This window comes from Trachurus trachurus (assembly GCF_905171665.1).
Source record: "Trachurus trachurus genome assembly, chromosome: 17".
NCBI classification, from domain to species: domain Eukaryota; kingdom Metazoa; phylum Chordata; class Actinopteri; order Carangiformes; family Carangidae; genus Trachurus; species Trachurus trachurus.
In genome coordinates this window covers 32622678-32641902 of record NC_139900.1, presented here as the reverse complement: position 1 = coordinate 32641902, position 19225 = coordinate 32622678, and the positions used below count along the sequence as shown (strand labels likewise).

At 42.7% G+C, this 19225-nt stretch overlaps 2 protein-coding genes across 2 annotated transcripts; both read right to left on the bottom strand.

Moving 5' to 3' along the window:
• Positions 1-39: 39 nt before the first annotated feature.
• On the bottom strand, positions 40-3520 carry LOC311000631 (phospholipid scramblase family member 5; the record flags this gene model as incomplete). The annotated part of the gene is made up of 7 exons (XM_083991371.1): positions 40-66; positions 571-629; positions 994-1093; positions 1180-1291; positions 2679-2871; positions 2993-3070; positions 3244-3520. The coding sequence occupies 7 exons, from the start codon at positions 3518-3520 to the stop codon at positions 40-42; spliced, it is 846 nt and encodes a 281-aa protein (XP_083847497.1).
• Positions 3521-4997: 1477 nt separating this feature from the next.
• chrng (cholinergic receptor, nicotinic, gamma) lies at positions 4998-10554 on the bottom strand. Its single transcript, XM_083992201.1, has 12 exons — positions 10331-10554; positions 9152-9288; positions 8399-8443; positions 8168-8292; positions 7906-8061; positions 6983-7080; positions 6675-6875; positions 6441-6555; positions 6241-6355; positions 5859-6123; positions 5630-5763; positions 4998-5544 (listed from the first exon to the last, which is right to left on the bottom strand). The coding sequence occupies exons 1-12, from the start codon at positions 10392-10394 to the stop codon at positions 5323-5325; spliced, it is 1677 nt and encodes a 558-aa protein (XP_083848327.1). The 5' UTR covers positions 10395-10554; the 3' UTR covers positions 4998-5322.
• Positions 10555-19225: the final 8671 nt, after the last annotated feature.

The following is a 19225-nucleotide window of genomic DNA, read 5'->3' as shown; positions in this document are numbered from 1 at the left end:
CTTATGGTGAGTTGTAAATAGCTGGTAACCTTTCACTGATCAGCTCATCTCAAAGAACATGTGATTCTGTGGAGAAATAAATAAAACAAGTGAGCTCACCAATGACAGGGTTAAATTATGACTGAAACTGAAATACATACTGTAGGGTAATACTGAAGTGCAAGAGTTTTTAATACCGCCAAATATTTACAATAAAGCACAATTCAGAGAGAATGCAGGATTGTTTTTTATGCATAACATTATCTTAATATGGTGCAATTAATTATGAAATACTATACCTGTGTATTACGGATTGCATGGTACACTTAACTGTATATAAACACAGATGAGTTCCACCAAGATCAACTACAATAGCAAAACATTGCAGGGGCAATTGACAAACTATGTTTTACTGAAAATATTTAATTATAACTACACTACTGATGGTGCATTTAAGTGAAATATACTCACATGGTGGTTCAAGTATCATTTCCACACAATTGGATATTTTCTACTCCAATAAATGTAATGATATTGTAACAAAGCAACATATCTCCCTGTGAGAATAACAATAGAAATTTGTGCGCTTACCAACAAGAAGGTAGCTCCCAGCAGCAGCAGTTTAATGTGTGATTCCACACTTGGTGGTACTGGAGGAGTGAAACAGATTTTGAAATGGCTCCATTAATTTCGAACATAAAGGCTCTTGCTGCCTCCCAAAATAGTGGGTTTCAGCAAATCAGGCAAAATTGAATCAGGCAAATCAAGTGCATGATGGAGTTTTAATAGTCTGAACGGTCATGGTCTACAGTTTACTTTCAGTGCAGCAGGAGAGTCTTGTCTCCTTTGTGTTGCTAAGAAACTAGACAGAGCAACTTGTGAAAAGGAACATAGAGGTCATGTTCTTGATAGAGCTATTTCAGTCAAACTGGTTTTGTTTGGGCTTCCAAAGGTGCATGGCAGAGGAAAAAATGGTAACCACTCAATTAGGAAGTAGGAATAAAATTCACTCACCCTCCAACCCAAAATACTCATGGTCCATGTTGTTATCATCGCGGAAACCGGGCCATTTCTTCCATATCGTGCCAATTTTCTCACCAATGTTTGAGAAAATCTGGTTTATGATTAGAAGGCAAAATTATTGAATGTGATACACGTGTAGAAACATTGTTGATTTTGGGATTGCTCAAATGTTAGTACCTGAAATTGCTGGTTGGAGAAGCAGCGGCATGGACAACATGAGCCCTGGATTCTGATAGTACTTTCTCCTTCTGAATTACATACCTCCAGAAGAGGAGTGAACATGCTCCACCTTGAAACACAGTCAGCACAACATACAACAGTTCAACACACTCACATGTACGGGATCGTGCAATGAGCAACCTGGCGGATGCACTGGCCAGTACTTCACTCAGTGGCGCAGCCCGGCCTTGATGCTTGGTTGATCGCATTTTCAGCTGTCATGATTCTGCTGCACCAAAACCTTTGTTCGCTTGGTGTCGGAAGAGTTCAAATTGGGGCATGCTTTATTCTAGCACAACTGAGGGAATATTTATACCAAGTAGCTCTCTGGTCAGTGAAACCTCTGCCAGGTCAGTAATTGGACACAACCTCATCGAGTGTTGCTTCTGGAAAACTCTAAATTTGACACACAAAGGCACCCCAGCTACCCCTGGAGTCAAACTCAGGCCAGATGAAGAGGGAAGTATTTTGAGTTGGCTATTTGGCTACAGGGGACAGGGGCGCTGCCACTGCTCCGATTAGCCAACGTTCCCATTAAAGAGGATGCTACATTCCTTCCTTCCCAGTGCAGTGCAGTTCTGTTGGTGTGCCTCTGTGCAGACAGCTGTGTTGTGCATTAACTCTCCCAGGTTTAGACTGCACCCCGGCTGTGTGGAACAGTAAAGGCTCGCAATGCTATTTACAGACAGGCCTGGGCATCTACGGTGGCTCAGGGTGGCCAGAGGCTGGGAGCGACATGGAAAAAGGCTCACATGACAAGCTGTTCAGTATGAGAATGTAAAGTGACAATTTTCTGATGGCAGGAGGTCAGTTGGATTAAAGGGTTAATTAATCGAAATTACGTTTAAAAAATCCAACAGCAATACATACAGTATGTCTTAGAGCAACCTGACTAATTTTTAATTGAGAGGAGTATGGAGAACAAATGTATAGCTTAGTCTGAATTTCTGTTAAATCGGTGAGCACCACAAAAACACATCACAAATATGCCTAAAATGTAACTAAATCAGTATTTATTTAATTAAGGAAAACATCTTTACAATCTTATCTCTGTAAATAATCTTTACATGATTGAAAAGTGTGTTTAAATTGCATTCAGTTCAACTCTACTGGTGAGAGAAACACTCATGTCTTTATATAGTATAAAATAAACACCCGTACTGTAAGTGAAACATAGTGAAAAAGAGAGTAAACATGATTTCATTAAAACCAGAGAAACATTTGCATTCATTAGCAAAATGCACTTAAAATGTCAAAAACTATTTTGGTTCATTAACTTGTAAGAAGCTTTATTGATAGTCTACGTTTTATCTTAAGATGATTATGTATTTTATCTATAAATTATCTTGATCTGCAATGTAGTTGTAGTTGTGGTTGAGGCACCTTCTGCCTAAAGTGTATTTTTGAGAAATATATCTCACACCAAGAAGAATAGAAGCAGATTCAGATTGTCCTACCTCTGGCATACAGTGCCAATGAGATGTTTTTGAGGTGTGTAGACTCTCATCTCCATCAGACAGCAGCCAAAGCAGCAAGCATCCATCCTAAAAGGCCTTTCAAAATAAAAGGTCTGGTGACCCTGGCAATCGAAGCCCTTCAAAGTACAGGCCCGAGCAGGACCACAACACTGGAGACACGCACATGAGCTCTCTGACGGGGGGAGACGCAGAATACGCAGAAAAATATCATTATTCGTTGTTGATTCAAAATGCAGATGAGCTGAATGTCCTGAGTTAAAACACGTATACTGTGGCTGAATATGCACCAGTACCTTCCACAGCCACAAATAACTGTGGACTGCTTCCTGCTGTGGTGATGCTGTAGATCCTCCTGGGAACACACTGTGGACCTACAGCGAGGGAGCATTTTCAATTACAGAAATCTCTGCACTGCAATAATACTCTTCTACACACAGAAACACACAAATACACAACATTTCCTTGCCTTGTAAGTCTGGCCTGGCACTAATATAAATCCGGCTGACTGTTTCCAGCACTGACATGAAGTCTCTTCCCGCCGCACCTCCAAGGTTGTGCTCCTCCATCACTGGTCTGCTCACTTTGTCCTTCTCAGGTGGCTGCATGGAGCTGTTTTGCATCTTCCTCTCAGGAGTCAGACCTGAGAGCTGCTCATCGTATTCCCAGACAGGAGATGCCCGCTCAGGTTTGGGTCCAGGTGAATTAGTCTGACACCCGCATGAAGGCTCACAGCGGTTCTGGAAAGCTCTGAAGATCATCTCGATGTGTTTTTCTCGTTCCAGGCGTCCAAAGGGAAGAGGCTGGTTAGTCACGGCTGACATGGTGTAAACCTCAGAATATATGTTGATAAAGCTATCTCATAATAACCTGCAATTAAAAAAAAGAAAAATAAAGAAGATAATAGGTCAACTTAATGTTGAGTTGTGGCTTACAAAGTATTCAGTATAACAGATGTGTATGAGACCTTGGTCAGACACCACTTGTCTGGGGTTACCTACTACAGTATAATGATATGGTACAGCTAAGATGTTTGCCCCCACAGAAAAAGTGATAAATAAATAGAGAATAAAAATTGACAGATTGAAATTGTTCTACTTGTGGTGACAAAAGGGTGTTATGAATTGCAATCAATTAGGTTATAGGGGTATAAAGGTATGAAATGACATACACTGACAATAAGGTTCATTATTTATCTAGGAAATAGTAGTTTGGTAAAGTATTTGGTGCAATGTGTCCTCTGAAAGTACACCAGAGAGGAGCATTATACTTTATTTTGAAAATTGCATACAGTATGTTTGTTGGGTTCTCAACCATTGGCTGGGAACCACTGGGCTAAAAGAATCTGTATGTTTGTTTACTTTAGAGTTCATATGTATAAACAACTTCTTCTTGAAAGTTATGCAGGAATGTCCAAGGAAATCAACTTTTCCCCCACCACACAGTGTCTCAGACAGTTCCCTGGCAGCAAAATAAACATCCTCCTCTAGAAACAAAGTGATTTCTCCATAGCAGCCAGACCGAGCTTCTTATTTATTCACATCACACACTCAGAGTCCTACTGCACAGTTTGGTTTCTCTCTGCAGCTGCAGAGTAACAACAACACTATATACTTTTCTACAGCACCGTGATGAAGCCATACTTTCTGTCAAGCACATTACAGTGACTGCTATGAAGAGAATATGCTCCTATTCAAACATCATAAATATATGACATAAAAGAACATACATATAAAACTTTTGTCTTTTGCTTACCATCTGTGCTCAGCCTCCAGACTCTGAAAATGTAACTGTGAGAAAGAAGAGACCATGAAAACACTCCTGAGTCCTGCAGGATCAGGAGGAAGGTTAAGTTGCAACCTCCTTACCACCTCTGTGTGTTTGTGTGAATATTCACGTAGTAATGTTTGGCTTAGTGTATGTGTGTCTGGAGGTCTCACTCCCACTCCCACCCCCCCCCCCCCACCACCCCGGCTCTGTCTTATCCCCAACTCTGTTTCCATCCCAACTAGCCGGATCTGCCTTTTGTTGGGCTAGAAAGGCACCACTCAGCCATGTAATTGAAATCCTGCTTCCAGAGGTGGGGGGCTGCACAGTGGCTCTGTGTTTTGTGGGATAATCTTGGAGGGTGGGGCGGGGTGGGGGGTGTCAGCGATTTCAGAATGTGCCTTGAAAAAGGCATCAAACACATGATAAATACATTTCTGCAACAGTCTTTTGTGTAATAAACACCATTACAGTGGTACCTTTATTGATAAAAAGCATTCATTTGGAACAGATAGCTGTGAATCACCTCAGTTTCTCATATAGAGTCTCACAGGGCAAAGATAAATACATATTAATGATAACAGGAAGAGCTGACACCTGTTTGCATCATTATGGATCAAATGTGGATTCCACACTCGTGCAGTGGATCATTTATCACCATGAACAAGCATATTCAACTTAACCTCTGTGATAGTGCACATATCCATGTAAGCACCTCTGACACCAGAGCAGAAAATACATACAGTTGCATCTTCTCCACTCCCAGTGTGTGCCCAGTCATTAGTGGAAGGTCACTGACGGATGCTGTCAGATTTCCACCTTGGTTAAAGTGATGAAATCTCATCATCTCCACCCTGGTTCAGCCCAGGAAGTTCACTCCTGTCCCGCTCTCATATATGTCAGTGACGTTGTTTAACGGAGGGAGGTACTTCTTTGGATCTCCAAAGAAAGGTGTGGATGGAGGTTGGTTGAAGTGGCCCATGAGGAAGATCCCAATAGTGCCGATAAAAAACACCAACGCCATCACAATAAAGCAAACCCTGTCGATCACCCGGGCCACCAGAAACCACTCTTCATTTTCCTGCGTTGTGAAAATCAGTGATAAGTTGTTAGTGATATTTACACTGAGGAGGAGATGTGGAAATGTATAAATGTATAGGGCTCACATTCTGGAAGTTGTTCTGCTGTCTTGCTGTCTCAGCTATATGTTTGCAGGACGCCACGCACTGCTTCAGCTGTGGAGACACCTTCGCCAGACTGGCACCAAGCTGCTCTGCTGTGCCCCCCTCCAGCCCAGCACCTGGATCCAAAACAGACCAGATACTCATTCCTTTAAATGTGAAAACACAACTTTCATCAGAACTAACACAAATTCAAATGTATTCAAACACTTACTTAGCTTCTCTAAAACTGATTTCATCAATCCATTTCTTTCCTTGAGTCTGACAAACATGAGTTCTGACCGAGCCGTTCTCATCGCATATTCCTCCGCCTTGGTGATGAGAGTCATGGAGCTGCGGCGTCGGCAGGGAACCAGGTGCACGTTGTTCCTGTCTGTAGGCAGGGTTTCACCATTTCCGGGGTCTGAGATGTTGTCATTGTTTGGTGTCCAGGGTCGCATCTGCATCCTCAGCAGTCGAGGTAGGATGTTTAGGAAGATCTGAGAGCGACAGCAGGTCAAAGGTTAATCCGAGGACAAATAGACTGTGTGTTCACTCAGTAGCTGCTTAAAGGAAATTCCAGTTAAAAAAAGATGGTTTGGACCATTTGGACTAACCTTTCGAACTTTGTCTGTCATTATGTGAGTGTTTGGCGTTCTCAGGGAAACGTTGAGGACGATCACACAGTTCATCACAACCATGGTGGTCACTGACATCACAAACATTAGATACCTGCAGCCAAAGGTTTATAAATCACACCATTTAAGCACTGTCTTCACTTAGCCGTAAACTCTGAACTCCAAATTTATGAACTTACTTTCCAATAAGAGGCACTGCCTTCGAAGTCTCTGGAACCTTCTTGGCGATAAGGAGGAGGAACACAGTCTGGCCCAGAAGAGTCGCAATTGACATTGTGCACTTCTGACCGCCAGCTGCAAAAAAAACCAAACCACAAACCGATCCAGTGAGACGAGCAAACAGCGACGGAGGTTCATTTGGTTTTATCAAAACTTCTGTCTTTACAGGTGCACACACAATGATCTGAAAAGACCTTTGGCAGGTAGGTAGTAGACAAGCAGGCCAAGGGAGGAGAAGAGCACACAGGGAGCGATGATATTGATGATGTAGAAAAGAGGCTTTCTCTGGATGATGAGGAAAAAGAGCAACTCCTGGTACTCCAGCTCATCCTGGGTGTACTGAGTGTTGATCACTTTCTTAGCAGGCCTGTGTTTGATGATCCACTCGCCATTCTCTACCAACAAAGTTTTCATTAGGGGAAAGAAAATTGGCCGATAGTTGTAGAGTTTTCCACGCAACCATCATTTAAACATCACAAATCAATCATCAACTCATGTGTACCTGTGAAAGCTTCTGGATCGATATCCACCCACTCCAGTGTGTGGTTGTCCTCCTGCTTGAGAAGCAGCTCAATCTCATTGGCACTGTAAGTCTGAGAGCTGCACACAGGGAGAGAACATGCGGTCTGTCTCCACAACAAACACAGTTGCAGCATGGGGAGAAGGAAGCATTGGTCACCAATACAAAGGAACCTGATGAGTAAACAAAAAGGGCTGTAGCTAAGATTTATAACTGAATGAATAATAAGATTTATAACTGACTGAATAAATAAAACTTTCAATTCAATGTTTGTTTGTTTTTGTTGTTTTTCCCTTTAATTTGCTAATTTAACTGCTCTATGAAAAAACAGTAATTGCATTATATTCAGTTTAAAAGCCTTTTCTGTACTGCAGTATTATTACAATGAGAGCAGTAGTATAAGATATATTACCATATCCATAACTCTACACTATTCTATTTCACATTGTATTATATTCTTTGTCATTTTACAACAAAGCCTTTTTTACTGTGATTTCTACTTTGTTTAAAAAATATATATATTATTATGCTACAATTTGATTCTATTATCATATAGCATTGCCATTGTTACTGCATTGTGTGTGTATATTACAGGTAGGGCACACACTGTATGTTATTTTGTAATGTGTATACAGTATTAAGCTTTGTAATTGAATCTCTCTAATTTAATATCTACCCCTATTTTTGTTTTTATAGAATTAAATCAAAGACTTATTTTTCTGTTAGTTTTGTCTGATCTTTTTGATGTGCTGTTGTAAAACTTAAGCTCTCAGTTGACATTAAAGTGATACACGAGAGACAAAAGAAGGCAGTAACAGTCGTGTGTTGTTTTTTGTAATGAGATTGTTCATGCACTGCTCACAGGCCGAAACATCAAGACCCCAAAAAATCATATCTGTACTTACCGAAAGACCATTGTGCAGTTCTGCCAATCAAAGGGAAAGTAGTTAACAGTGATGGTGCAAGCGCTGCGGTAGATGGCAGGAGGCAGCCAGTACACACAGCCATTAGGAGACACCAGTGCATTGCAATAAAGTGCAACCTCGAACTGACCATCCACACTGCAGAGCAGAGACGAGAAAGACACTTAAATTTGCCAAATGATTCAGTCAAATCAAGAACATTCTTGGTCCTTTTAAACATGTTATTATGTGAAAGTTTATTCACTTGTTTTCCAGCATGATGTCTGGCAGCCATATGCTCTTGGAGGGGACACGTAGCTCAGAGGTGATGTTCCCATACAGAGCCAACCTGGGGGGCTGATCCCATCTGAGCCTGTAGTCACACCATTGCTACATAAAGAAATACTGTCAGACTTTTCTTCTCACTTTGAAAATACACCACGATAAAAGTCAGCATCATTGCAAAACTCAGCAGGCGAGTTGAGTGTGTGGTTACCATTTCTATCCAGACGCTGGTCGTCAGGGCCTCCTCTTTTTCATTCTGGGGAGAGATAGTTGAAGAAGATATAATGTTAATCAGAGACCTGTGCAGCCACTTAGTCCAGTAATTTTTGGCAACGTTAAACAAATTGCAACAGAAGCAAACTCAACTGATTTTGTATCCTCAGCATGAGGGAGTGAGGGAAAAAAGCCCCTAAGAATCCCATTAGGGGAAAGTTTCGAAAAACACCCAAACATATCCCATTTATACGCATATAAAAAATTTTTTTCACGTAATTAGGGTAACATTTTTAACCTTTAGATATCTCCATGAAAATTACTGAGTTGGTTACTTACATTAAGACAAACAAAAAATGTATTACAAGTTTTTTGAAATTATTTGTTAACATGAGCACATTTGCATAAATCTGCATAAATCGCACCGTTTTGACGGCACATGTATGAAGTTGCTGTGGTGGTACCGGCATGAAAATTGGAATGAGTTGACTCCATCGGTCAACCGACAAGTTGACCACTTTAAATTTCAAGAATGTGAAAAAAATGTTTTATATGCGTATAAATGGGATATGTTTGGGTGTTTTTCTAAACTTTCCCCTAATGGGATTCTTCGGGGCTTTTTTCCCCTCACTCAGGACATGCTGAGGATACAAAATCAGTTGAGTTTGCTTCTGTTGCAATTTGTTTAACCTTTTCTCATCGACTGGACTAACTGGCACTAATCAAATACACTTGAACAAACTTCACCCACAAGGGAGATGAGGTTGGTGAGCGTCATCTTGATGTCAACCCGAGTGATGTCCCCACTCTTCTCCATGGGTCGAACGTTCTTGTTGTAGCCCTTCATCAACTCCTTGAAAAGCTCCCCCTCCAGGTTAACGGCAGATGCTGCAGATAAACCACAGATTAAAAGACAAAAACAAGTGATAAAATACAGACTTAAATTAAAGATATACTCTAATTAATAAATTGATCATTTACATATCAAGTTCAGATTTCTCCTGTCTAGTCTGAACTGTGTATCTGGTTCAAGAGTAACTTCCTAATAGTGATGTAAGCGGGGTTACTTTGGCTCAGACTTTCTCTTGTTATCAGTAAGTATCAATTAGAAAAATGAGGTTTGATAGAGAATGCAGGATTTACTATTTTAGAGCTGGACTCATATAAAGGGACTAAAAGTTAGGATGTCTTGCCCCCCGGTTCAATTAAAAAAAAAAACTTTCTACGCAGCAAAAACACCTGATGGTCCTTCAGGTATAATGAGTGAGAAACAGGTATCAGCATTAAGTTCACTGTAATTCATGCCTCAATCAACAAATTGCACAGCAGAACAACAAATTACAAAGTACTGTGCATAAGAGTAAAGTAACCTGCTTTGCCGACTACGGTACTGTATGTATATGTATACATGCCCTGTTGTTAGTACTGTACAGTTCAAAGACAACATATGAGACAAAAATAGATCTTTGTTTTACCATCATTAATAAAAAGAAGCTGTCGTATTTAGTGAACAATGCTGTTGGGTTTACTTACTCACAACTTTTTGGATGCAGAGATATACATTTTGTTTGAATGTAAGAACAGAAACATAATCATTATAGGAAAAGTACTATGGTACATATACAAGTGTCATTTAAAACAATTTGCCTGTTTAACATAATTGTATTACTAAAGTTATGGGTGAGCCAAAGTTGGGTGTAACTTCCTGTACCTTTAAGTAATGTATGTTATACTTCAGTCCTGACAGCAGCTGTCATTACATTCCCATTACTGCACTGTATATTGTGTTTGTACTGTCTCCATACCATCTAACCATGGTCAGTCACCTCAATCTGTAAAACTGGACTTCACAGATTCACACCACACCATGCAGATTCCCAAGACTCTTTCTACTAAATGTAGTGGCAGGCTGATTAGCCGGCTTTCCTACCTGTGGCAGAAATCATAAACACCCTCACGAAGAGTGACAACGAGATCCGAGGTCCAGAATCCATCAGTGTATGTGTTTATGCTGCGCTGTCTGAGACAAAGCTGTGATCACTAATCTGATTCGCACGGACTCTCTTCATAGAGTTTCTGGCACTCAGCCTGTGTCAGTCTATGTGCGTGTGTATGTGTGTGTGCTTCCCAGCAGAATAGGGGCTGATGGGAGGGTTGAGGTTTAGAGGAATGGTTGGAGCTTTGTGGGGGAGTTGATGATTGTTAGGGTTAAATCCAAGAGTGTATTTCCAGTATGGCATAGCCAGCTGTCCTAACACGTACTCACGCACACACACACACACACACAGAGTCTGAGCATTGTACTCAGTACATGGCTGCCCTCCAGTGTTAAGGTGGTCCACCAGAACAGACTCTTTGAGGGAAAATTTAGCACAGCAGTGATCTATAATAAGTTGGTTAACAGCTTTTCCCATCAAAAGCCAAGGTCAGCTGTGTTCTCCACAATAAAAGGGATTACAGGCAGAAAGATTAGATGATAAACAGAAGGAGACCGCAGCAGCGTAGTGGGTGTCTGCGAGCCAGAAAGTAAAAAAAGAAAAGCCTTACAGTGGACAAGAGAACAGGTGATAAGTCTCATCCATTTACAGCACACTGTCTGTGACGACCGACCAGACCCTGTGGAGGTTGCTGACACATTTGTGGACTGTCATTACTGTGTGTGTGTGTGTGTGTGAGAGAGAGAGAGAGAGAGAGAGAGAGAGAGAGAGACACACACAAAAATACTACTCGTTCCTCCCATGATACAGCACACTTCCCACACACAGAGGCAGGAGTTGATGTGTTGCAACAGAGGTATGTGTATAGTATGTGTGTGTACTCAGCTGTTACATTTATGTCCTTCTTTCAGGACTTGAGCTGAAAGTGCACCTGGTAGTCTACCTAGCAGATATAAACTGTAAATTGTGTGAATTGAGTGTGTTACTTTGGTTTATTCTGGCTCATTGAGACAATCATAACCAAACACAAACTGAGATTTGAGATTTAGGAACCACACTGAGGTGGCAAAAAAAGGGCTTGTTTACAAGTCAAAGGTGTCACTTCCTCAAGTGACAGTTGGCTGCACTTACAATGTTCCCGCTCATGACAGACAATAGGATACGTAAAGGTCAGTTTAGTTCTGGGTCTAGTTACAATTCCTCATCCTGGAAATGAGGAGAGAAAACAGGGAGTTACTGGTCACCAGCACAGCAGCTGCTGTGTTGATAGGAAAGCTTTTAGCCTTAAAGGGGTTGAGGACTGAGGTCAATCTCAGGTCATAAGAGGAACCAATCAGCATGAAACACCTCTCAAGAGAGCACATTAGGGTCTGGAGCAAAAATACTGCAGAATTAGCAGCATTAGTGTTGGCTAATTTGATTATCTTAAATAAATCATAAATTTAATGTGGAATTGCACAACCACAACATTCAACACCACATACCATAGCATTAACAATTTTATTTATATATAGATATATATTTTTTTTTTTACAAAAATACAAAGGCTTTTCTCTATACAAATAAATATGGTAGGAATAAAGATAACATGAACAATATATACAGTCTGAGTGCATCACAAGAGGCTCAACCTTTGCAAAAAGACATTTACAATATGAATAACTTATCATTTTGTACAGATTCATAAGTTAGACAAGGCTATGTCTCCAACCACATACAAAAAAAAAACCTGTGGCGTGATCAATAGTTGGGTCGATACATTCATGGTTGCGTTTTCATTTAGAGTAAATGTCAGGCTCTCAGACAGGGAAAACAAAATAATGCTTGTCACAGGAGACGTCAGAAGTAAAGTTTGTGTGTCTGTGCGTTTTTTTTGTGCATCTCTCTGTCCCATAAAGGTGTTTTATGGTGCTTTTTCAAACAGGTCTCTCTGAGAGTCTTTGTGCCGTTATCTTTCATTTTTCATGTTATCTCACTTGCTGTTATGATGGAGTTAAGTCTTGAGTGCCTCCAGTGCCAAAGCGATGATCCTTGGTACACTGCGGTAGAATGACTCATTCTCCAGGCCGACAAGACTGTAAAAGGTCAAAGGTCGTCCTCCCACTAGCGCTCTGACCCGGGCCTGGTAAAGACCTCTGTCATTCTTGGAACTCAGATCAACTAACACCTGCAGAAAAGGGAAAAAAACAATCAGGGTTAGGGTTACTGAAAAGTTATACAATAATGCACTTGTTTCTCTCCTCCAGTTCACATTTACTCCTCCCAACTTCTCCAATTTACCTCTTGGAAAGTCATGCGCAGATTCTTGTTTGGGATGTTTAGGACCCAGCTGTAGGAGTCTCTGACTTGGCTGACTTGCTGTGAGGATTCTCTCACTCCAGGACAAACTACACGAAAAACAAAGTATTTTTTAATTTGAGAATAAACATTTAACACAGTACAATTATATACAATGTAAAGCTTTTTAATTAAGGTTTTGTAATAACTGGGTGAGGGACATACTTTTCCCACTGGTTCCAGGTGTCTGTCTCTTGCGAAGAAGGCTCCTGTATTTTCTCTGAAGAGTTAGTGACTTGACAGAATGTGCAGTTTGTCTGGGGTCAGCCGTCATCTCTGTGTGGTCACCCTGAGTGACAGTCTGGACGATCGCTGTTGACTGAACTGGAAGCAGTAATGCTGAAGAACTTAATTCTGTTCTGTCCTCAGTCTCAGCAAAAGTAAAATCCTCAGATGTGGCGCTCCACGTTACATCAGTAGAAGCGTCTCTGTTGGATGAGGTTTCACTTTGTGAAGCATCGTTTGCCATAATCCCATCTTCTGTCCTTAACTTTTGAATTTCATTCATCAAGGCTGTTAGAAATGACCAAGGCTCCTGGGATTCCACAGAAGAGGAGGAGGAGGAAGAGGACAGACCAGTGTGGACTGGTTTTCCAGTGGAAGACGTAGGAAAGGGTGCCGTGTTGGAAGACTCTCTCTGCAGGTAGCTTGTGTCCAGGTGCAGGATGGGAGGAGCTGCTCTGGAGTCCAGTTTGGAGCGCAGAGCTGAGATAACAGATTGGTATTCTCCCTCCAGCTGATGCACCGAGGAGTCCTCTGTCTGGAGATGACACATAAAAGAAAACAGTCAGATATTAAGCTTGAAATAAAGTCCCTTTGATGTTGAAAAGCTGATAGAAATTGCCATTAGCTTTTGACAGTTTTCAATGAGCTCAAACTGTGATGTGAATATCTTAACGACTGGATGAGATGTAAAGCAACTCAGCAGCATCCATATTTTGAGTTTTTAGGAATCAGTTTACCTGTTGGAAAATATTGTGCTCCTGTCTCGAGGACGTGTCAGTGTGTTGTTTGTCCAGGTCCTCTGCCATTTTCTTCAAGTATTTCTCCCAATCATCTACGAAAGGGCCCACCTCTTTGAATAAGGCAGGAGCAAGTGGAGAAGGACTCTGCTCCTCAGGCACCACAGCTCCACCTAGCTGTTCTGCAAGTAATGAGAGATCCATTACAACAATGATCATCAAAACAACTTCCTAATATACCTGAGAGGGAAAGTTGTACTAATCAGTGTTCAAGTTTTATATACATTTCCATAAAGACAAGCTGTCATTTATGTACCTTCAATCTGTGTAAGACATTGACTCAGCCCCAAGTCCCTCCGCTCCCTGGTGTGAGCAAAAGCTGTGCTGTAGATGTGCTCCACCAGCTGAGGCAGAGTCTGGGTGAAGAAGGTCAGGTCAACCTTGTCTCTGATGTAGTCTTCAGCTCTCTGGAGTAAGTCCAACAAGGTCTGCAGAAATGAACGCATCTCTGGAGAGAGAGAAAAAAGAACATCAAAAATCTCTTAAAGGAAGATCATGCATACTTAAAGTAGTTTCTGTTCTATTCATTTTTTTTCTTCTTTTTTTTTTTTTTACTTACGACATTTCTTGAAGCGGGTGAGGCATTTGTCCTCTGCCACTTGGCTGCAAGCGCTGGCAGACTGACCAGGAGGGCATGTCAGGGTGTAGAAGCGACAGAGGGAGCTGAATTCTGACCTTTGTTCCTCCTCTGTCATTTCTGTTGTCTTTAAAAGCTCTGGACATGTTGGCTCCCGGCTCCCAAATGACTCTGAAAAGATGAGCATTTGTCATGTTATTGTGGATGCTTTAGTGTAATATTCAGACTTAGACATATGATCTTAGCAAAGTATTGTTTCATGGTTGGTTGGTGAAACTCACTTTGTATCTCAGCTTGAATCCAGTCAGAGAAAGCAGAAACCCTTGTGTAGACCCCAGGCTTGCCCTTCTCTCCACAGCCATCTCCCCAGGAAGTGATGCCGTGGAGCTGAAACCGACCTGACATTCGGTCTTGGTAGATCAGAGGACCTCCAGAATCTCCCTAAAAATGACAGAAAATCCACCAAAATTAAAAAGGTTATTTTTTTCACGGAATCTTTAAAATTTTGGATGTTGCTGAGACATAAATGATGGTATCTGAAGTCAATTCCTGAAAAGTAATGTTGCTCTGCTCACCTGACAGGAGTCAATGCCTCCAGACAGATAGCCAGCACACAGCATGGTGTTGGTTACCAGCTCTTTGCCAAGAGCACTCTTACAGGTGCTCTGAGGCAGCAGGGGAACTTTGGCCTCCATCACCACATCAGCAGATGGGCCATCTGCCCATGTAAAAACACAGAAATAAATCACATTATATGTTGGCAACTGTAAGGTATGAATACAAGACAAGAAACATTTAACATTTCTGTTAAAAAGCTGATCCATAAATAGATCTAAAATGAAAATCCATGTAATTTATCCTGTACTCACCTTCATAGAGGGAGCCCCAGCCTGCCACCAGACATGGGCTGCCAGTAGGGGGCTCCATGCCAGAGGGGAGACATACAGGGGTGACGTGCTCAGACAGGACCACTGGTGATGTCAGCTCCACCAAAGCTATATCATTGTTAAATGTCTTTGGGTTGAACTGCAGAAGGAGGAGAGAGTTTGATTATTGGTTAATTCATTGATCAATTGACTTAAAGACTGACTGTTTGGATATCTGTTTGGCTGACAGCTGGTTACCTTAGGATGAGGGACGATGCGGTTCACTTTGAGCACTTGTTCATCAGGATCGGTCTTGGAGATATCAAACTCCCCCACAACAGCTGTCCAGTAGCTCTCACTGCGGCTGCTGCAGAGACCAGAGAGAGGAGTGATGGGGGTTAAAGAAAAAGGCCTATAGAAAAAAATTAAGGATTTCATTATAGCTGCAGGTCACAGTGATGCATGCATACTTACCCAGCAAAACAATGCGCAGCAGTGACCACCCAGGAGCTGTCCACCAGCACCCCTCCGCACATCAGGCCACCATCCAGCTGCAGGTTGACCAGCCAGGGCCAGCTGCCCAGAGGAGCGGGGGAGCCGCCCACAATCCTGGAGCGAGGCTGAGTGATATTTTGTACTGTGGCCGACCTCTGACCACAGACTGCTGCTGGGACAGAGGGACACGTATGGTCAAGAAATGCAAGCAATTATTTTGTTTGTGCACAAATATTGAAAATTGAAGTCGTGTATGTATGTCTGAAAGTATGAATCATCCTTTGTGATGCGTCTCCTCACCCTGTGCATGTGTCTGTGTGGCAGGTTCCAGGTTCTGCATTGTGTTCAGGAGGCTGCACTGGAGGACGCGGGCGCTGCAGCTCTCACCCATGATCCTGATGCAGCTCTCCTTGTCCAGTTCACCAGGTGGGCAGCGGTGCTGGTAGTATGCACAAGCCTGGCTCAGAGCCCAACTCCGCTCTGCTTCATCCTGCAGCTTCTGGGCCTTACTGATGATGTCACAGCTGGGCTCTGATAAAGCATTGGCAGGAGATGCTGTTGAACAAAAAGAGGAGAACTGGGATGAGAAGCGCACCAAGAAAAGGTCTTATCACTGGACTTATCTGAATAAAAGACGCTCAAGAATGACAAGTAAGTAATGCCGTGCTTACAGCAGAAGCCGGAGAGTTGTCCACAGTCCTGAAACAGACAGGGAACACAGCCACGGCAGCCAGCCTCAGCCCGACTTCTCTCTGATGTTGCCCGCTCAAGAGCTGACAGGGCACTAGTCATAGCTGCCTCTAGAACCACCGTGCCACGATCAGACAGTGCTGTAGGGGAGGACAGAGAGAAGAAAGAAAAGAAAAAAGTGAGACAAACTAGGGAAGAAGAAATCTGCAGAGAAGGAAGATATGGAGAAGGAAATGGCAGTGCACAGTTCGGCCAGACTTACAGGAAAATCTGTATGTTGGCTGATTGCAGTACACAAATGGCAAAGGTAAGTTTGAAGTAATGTCTCCACCAGGTAGGTTATTTAACAACTTCTGATTAAATGATTTGTAATATTGGTGTTAGGCTCTAGGACGTGCTACACAGATACCACTTATCAGAGTGGCTGTGTGACAGGAGTTTCACATAAAGACTGACTGGCAGGCTGATATAAAATTCTGATATCATGTTGTGACGTAAATTTTTTGTGACTGATACAGTATAATACAACAATAATGACAAATAAAAGTAAACAAAGTAACACAATTGTTGTAAACTAACATGTATTTTTTACTAATTCAGCATCCACAAAGCACAAACTTATTGGAAAATAAAATGAGAATTGTCTTTGCTTCCTCTATCTACTCTTTAGTCATAATTTTACATTTTAAAATGTCCACAATCTCCGCTTCATGAATGTCTGCAATTTGTTTTGGTATTTTAGCCATTTAAAAATATGATTGAAAATGGGCTGAGCAATTAATTTATCTGACACTATCGCTATCGATGAATACAAAAGCAGAGCTTTGTTGAAATCTGACAAGATAACAATTTTAATGAAAAACGTGGCAACAGGCTACAAGTAAAGGACATCTAGGTCATTACATTGAAGAGTGTCTTTAGCTGTGGGAACACTATGTGTGTTTGTGAGCATCATCGTGTACTGGTGCAGCTTTCTGGTATGTGTGTGAGTAGCCCCCTTTTTCTCATGCTGCTCTTTGAGCTCATTGGCAGCGTGTTAGGGAAGCTAGCTCACGCTCAGCGCGCTGGTGAGGCTTCTACAGAGACACTTCAATCGGGCCGCTGACCATGCAGCCCCCCTCTGTGCCGCGCCACATCACAGGATAGGCCACTAACAACAATAATGCTGATTGAAGACTTAATTAGAAGGCCAGGGCTGAGGGGGCAGAGGCTGGCGGGCAGGAACAGGCCCTAGGGGCACGGGCTGGCAGCCCTGGGGCGGCCGGGACCCCGAGTCCCTTGTTCTAAACACTCCAAACACACACTGCCATCACCAGCCGCTTGTATGAAGGCTCTGCTGTACTCAGCACTTCAACCAGAGAAGGCCAGAGGTCCCTCATCACTGTGCTCTATCGTCTAGTATCTTACGTTACTGTGCAGCAGATTTCTGTGAAGTGATAACAATCACACTTTACTTTACTGCTCCGAATAATGTCTATAAAGTCCTGTGCTGAAATGCAGTTGCTCTAATAATGAGTTCTGGCACAATATAGTGTGTTGTGCTGCTACAGGCTGATCACCTGCGGCTCTTTTAGCTAACTGAACTGAGACTACAGTAGTAGGATCACCAGATGTTTGAGATATTAACGCGTGTGGAGCATCACAGCAACCAGTGTTAGTTTGCAGGGTTTCAGTTAATGAAGATGAACATTTTAGTGCAGTTTTAATAAAGCTACTGTATATTTCCCGCAAGTAATTTCACAATGGTTAGCTCCATCTTATAGGACATTAATACTCGTTCTACACACGCTTAGAAGAGATTTCATACCTATAATCACTGGCAGGTTCTGCTGTGGCTACTATTAAGATAAATCACCATGACATGACCAAGAAGCAATGAAAAACCACTTTAAGTTCAGAAAAACGTACCTTTAAGTGCACTCTGGGGCATCCTGTAGACCTCTCTACCTGCCGGGGCTCCCAGCAAGCAGCCCAGCCCCATAAACAGCAGTGATATCAGCAGCAGCATGGTGTCAGAGCATCAGACCTCCACTGGACAATGACAACAAGCAGACACGCAGGAGACACGCGGGACAACTGAAGAGGATGCAGGGGTGCTGGAGATGAAGCTATCCCGCTGTTTCCAGGTCCTTATTGTCTGGTGGCTCTCTGCAATCTCTGTCTCCCTCCTCCTGTCTCTCTGGGCTCTCTTCCACACTGTGGTGAAGGGCATCTGTCTGTAAGTTTACTTAGAGGAACAATAGGTGCCTGGAGTGGTCCCTGGTATATATAGAGTCCCCAGGGGAACACCAGTAGGAGGGAGGGGGGAAAGGATAGGGAAGAGTGAGTGAGTGAGAGGGAGGGAGGAGGGAGAAATGCTCCCATGGCCAATACACAAACAGATGAATTCATTAAGACTGTGACAGCAAATCGGGTGCAACTTGCCAAGGCTGGACATTACAAAGCAGTTTGGTTGTATGAAAGGAGACAGAGGGAGGGAGAGAGAGAGAGATACAGATAGGGAGGGGGGAAGAGGGGAAGGCGGAGTGATTGGCTGGGAAGCAGGGAAGGGGGTGTTGTTTGAATTAATTAATGTGAGAGGAAGAGGGAGAAAGTTATGCAGATAAGGATATGGGCTGATGTGACACTGTGGTGGAGGAATGTACAGCGAGAGAGACGCAAACGAGCGTCAGAACCCAGGAGTCAAAGCGTGAGCGGGGCGAGCAGGAGATGGAGGGCGGTTGAGTGACAGAGTGTGAGAGAGCAGGAGAGAGGGAGAGGGAAGTGTCTGCCATTCTGCATGCCCCTCAAAGAGGGCATTGTCCTCGGCGTCCCTCTGAGGATGCCCACATCAAAGCCGTCCCCCGGGCATCACTTGGTCGCCGCTTCCATTGATCACTTACAGTCTTTTATCCCCCCCAT

Bases quoted from the DNA above. Each gene is read 5' to 3' on its own strand.
- chrng (XM_083992201.1), bottom strand. From the start codon at position 10,394: ATGGATTCTGGACCTCGGATCTCGTTGTCACTCTTCGTGAGGGTGTTT. The intron at 8,444-9,151 runs GTGGGTGAAGTT...ATCTCTCCCCAG, and splicing joins TCACCAACCTCATCTCCCTT to AATGAAAAAGAGGAGGCCCT. The intron at 6,124-6,240 runs GTTAGTCCAAAT...TGTCGCTCTCAG, and splicing joins TGACAGACAAAGTTCGAAAG to ATCTTCCTAAACATCCTACC.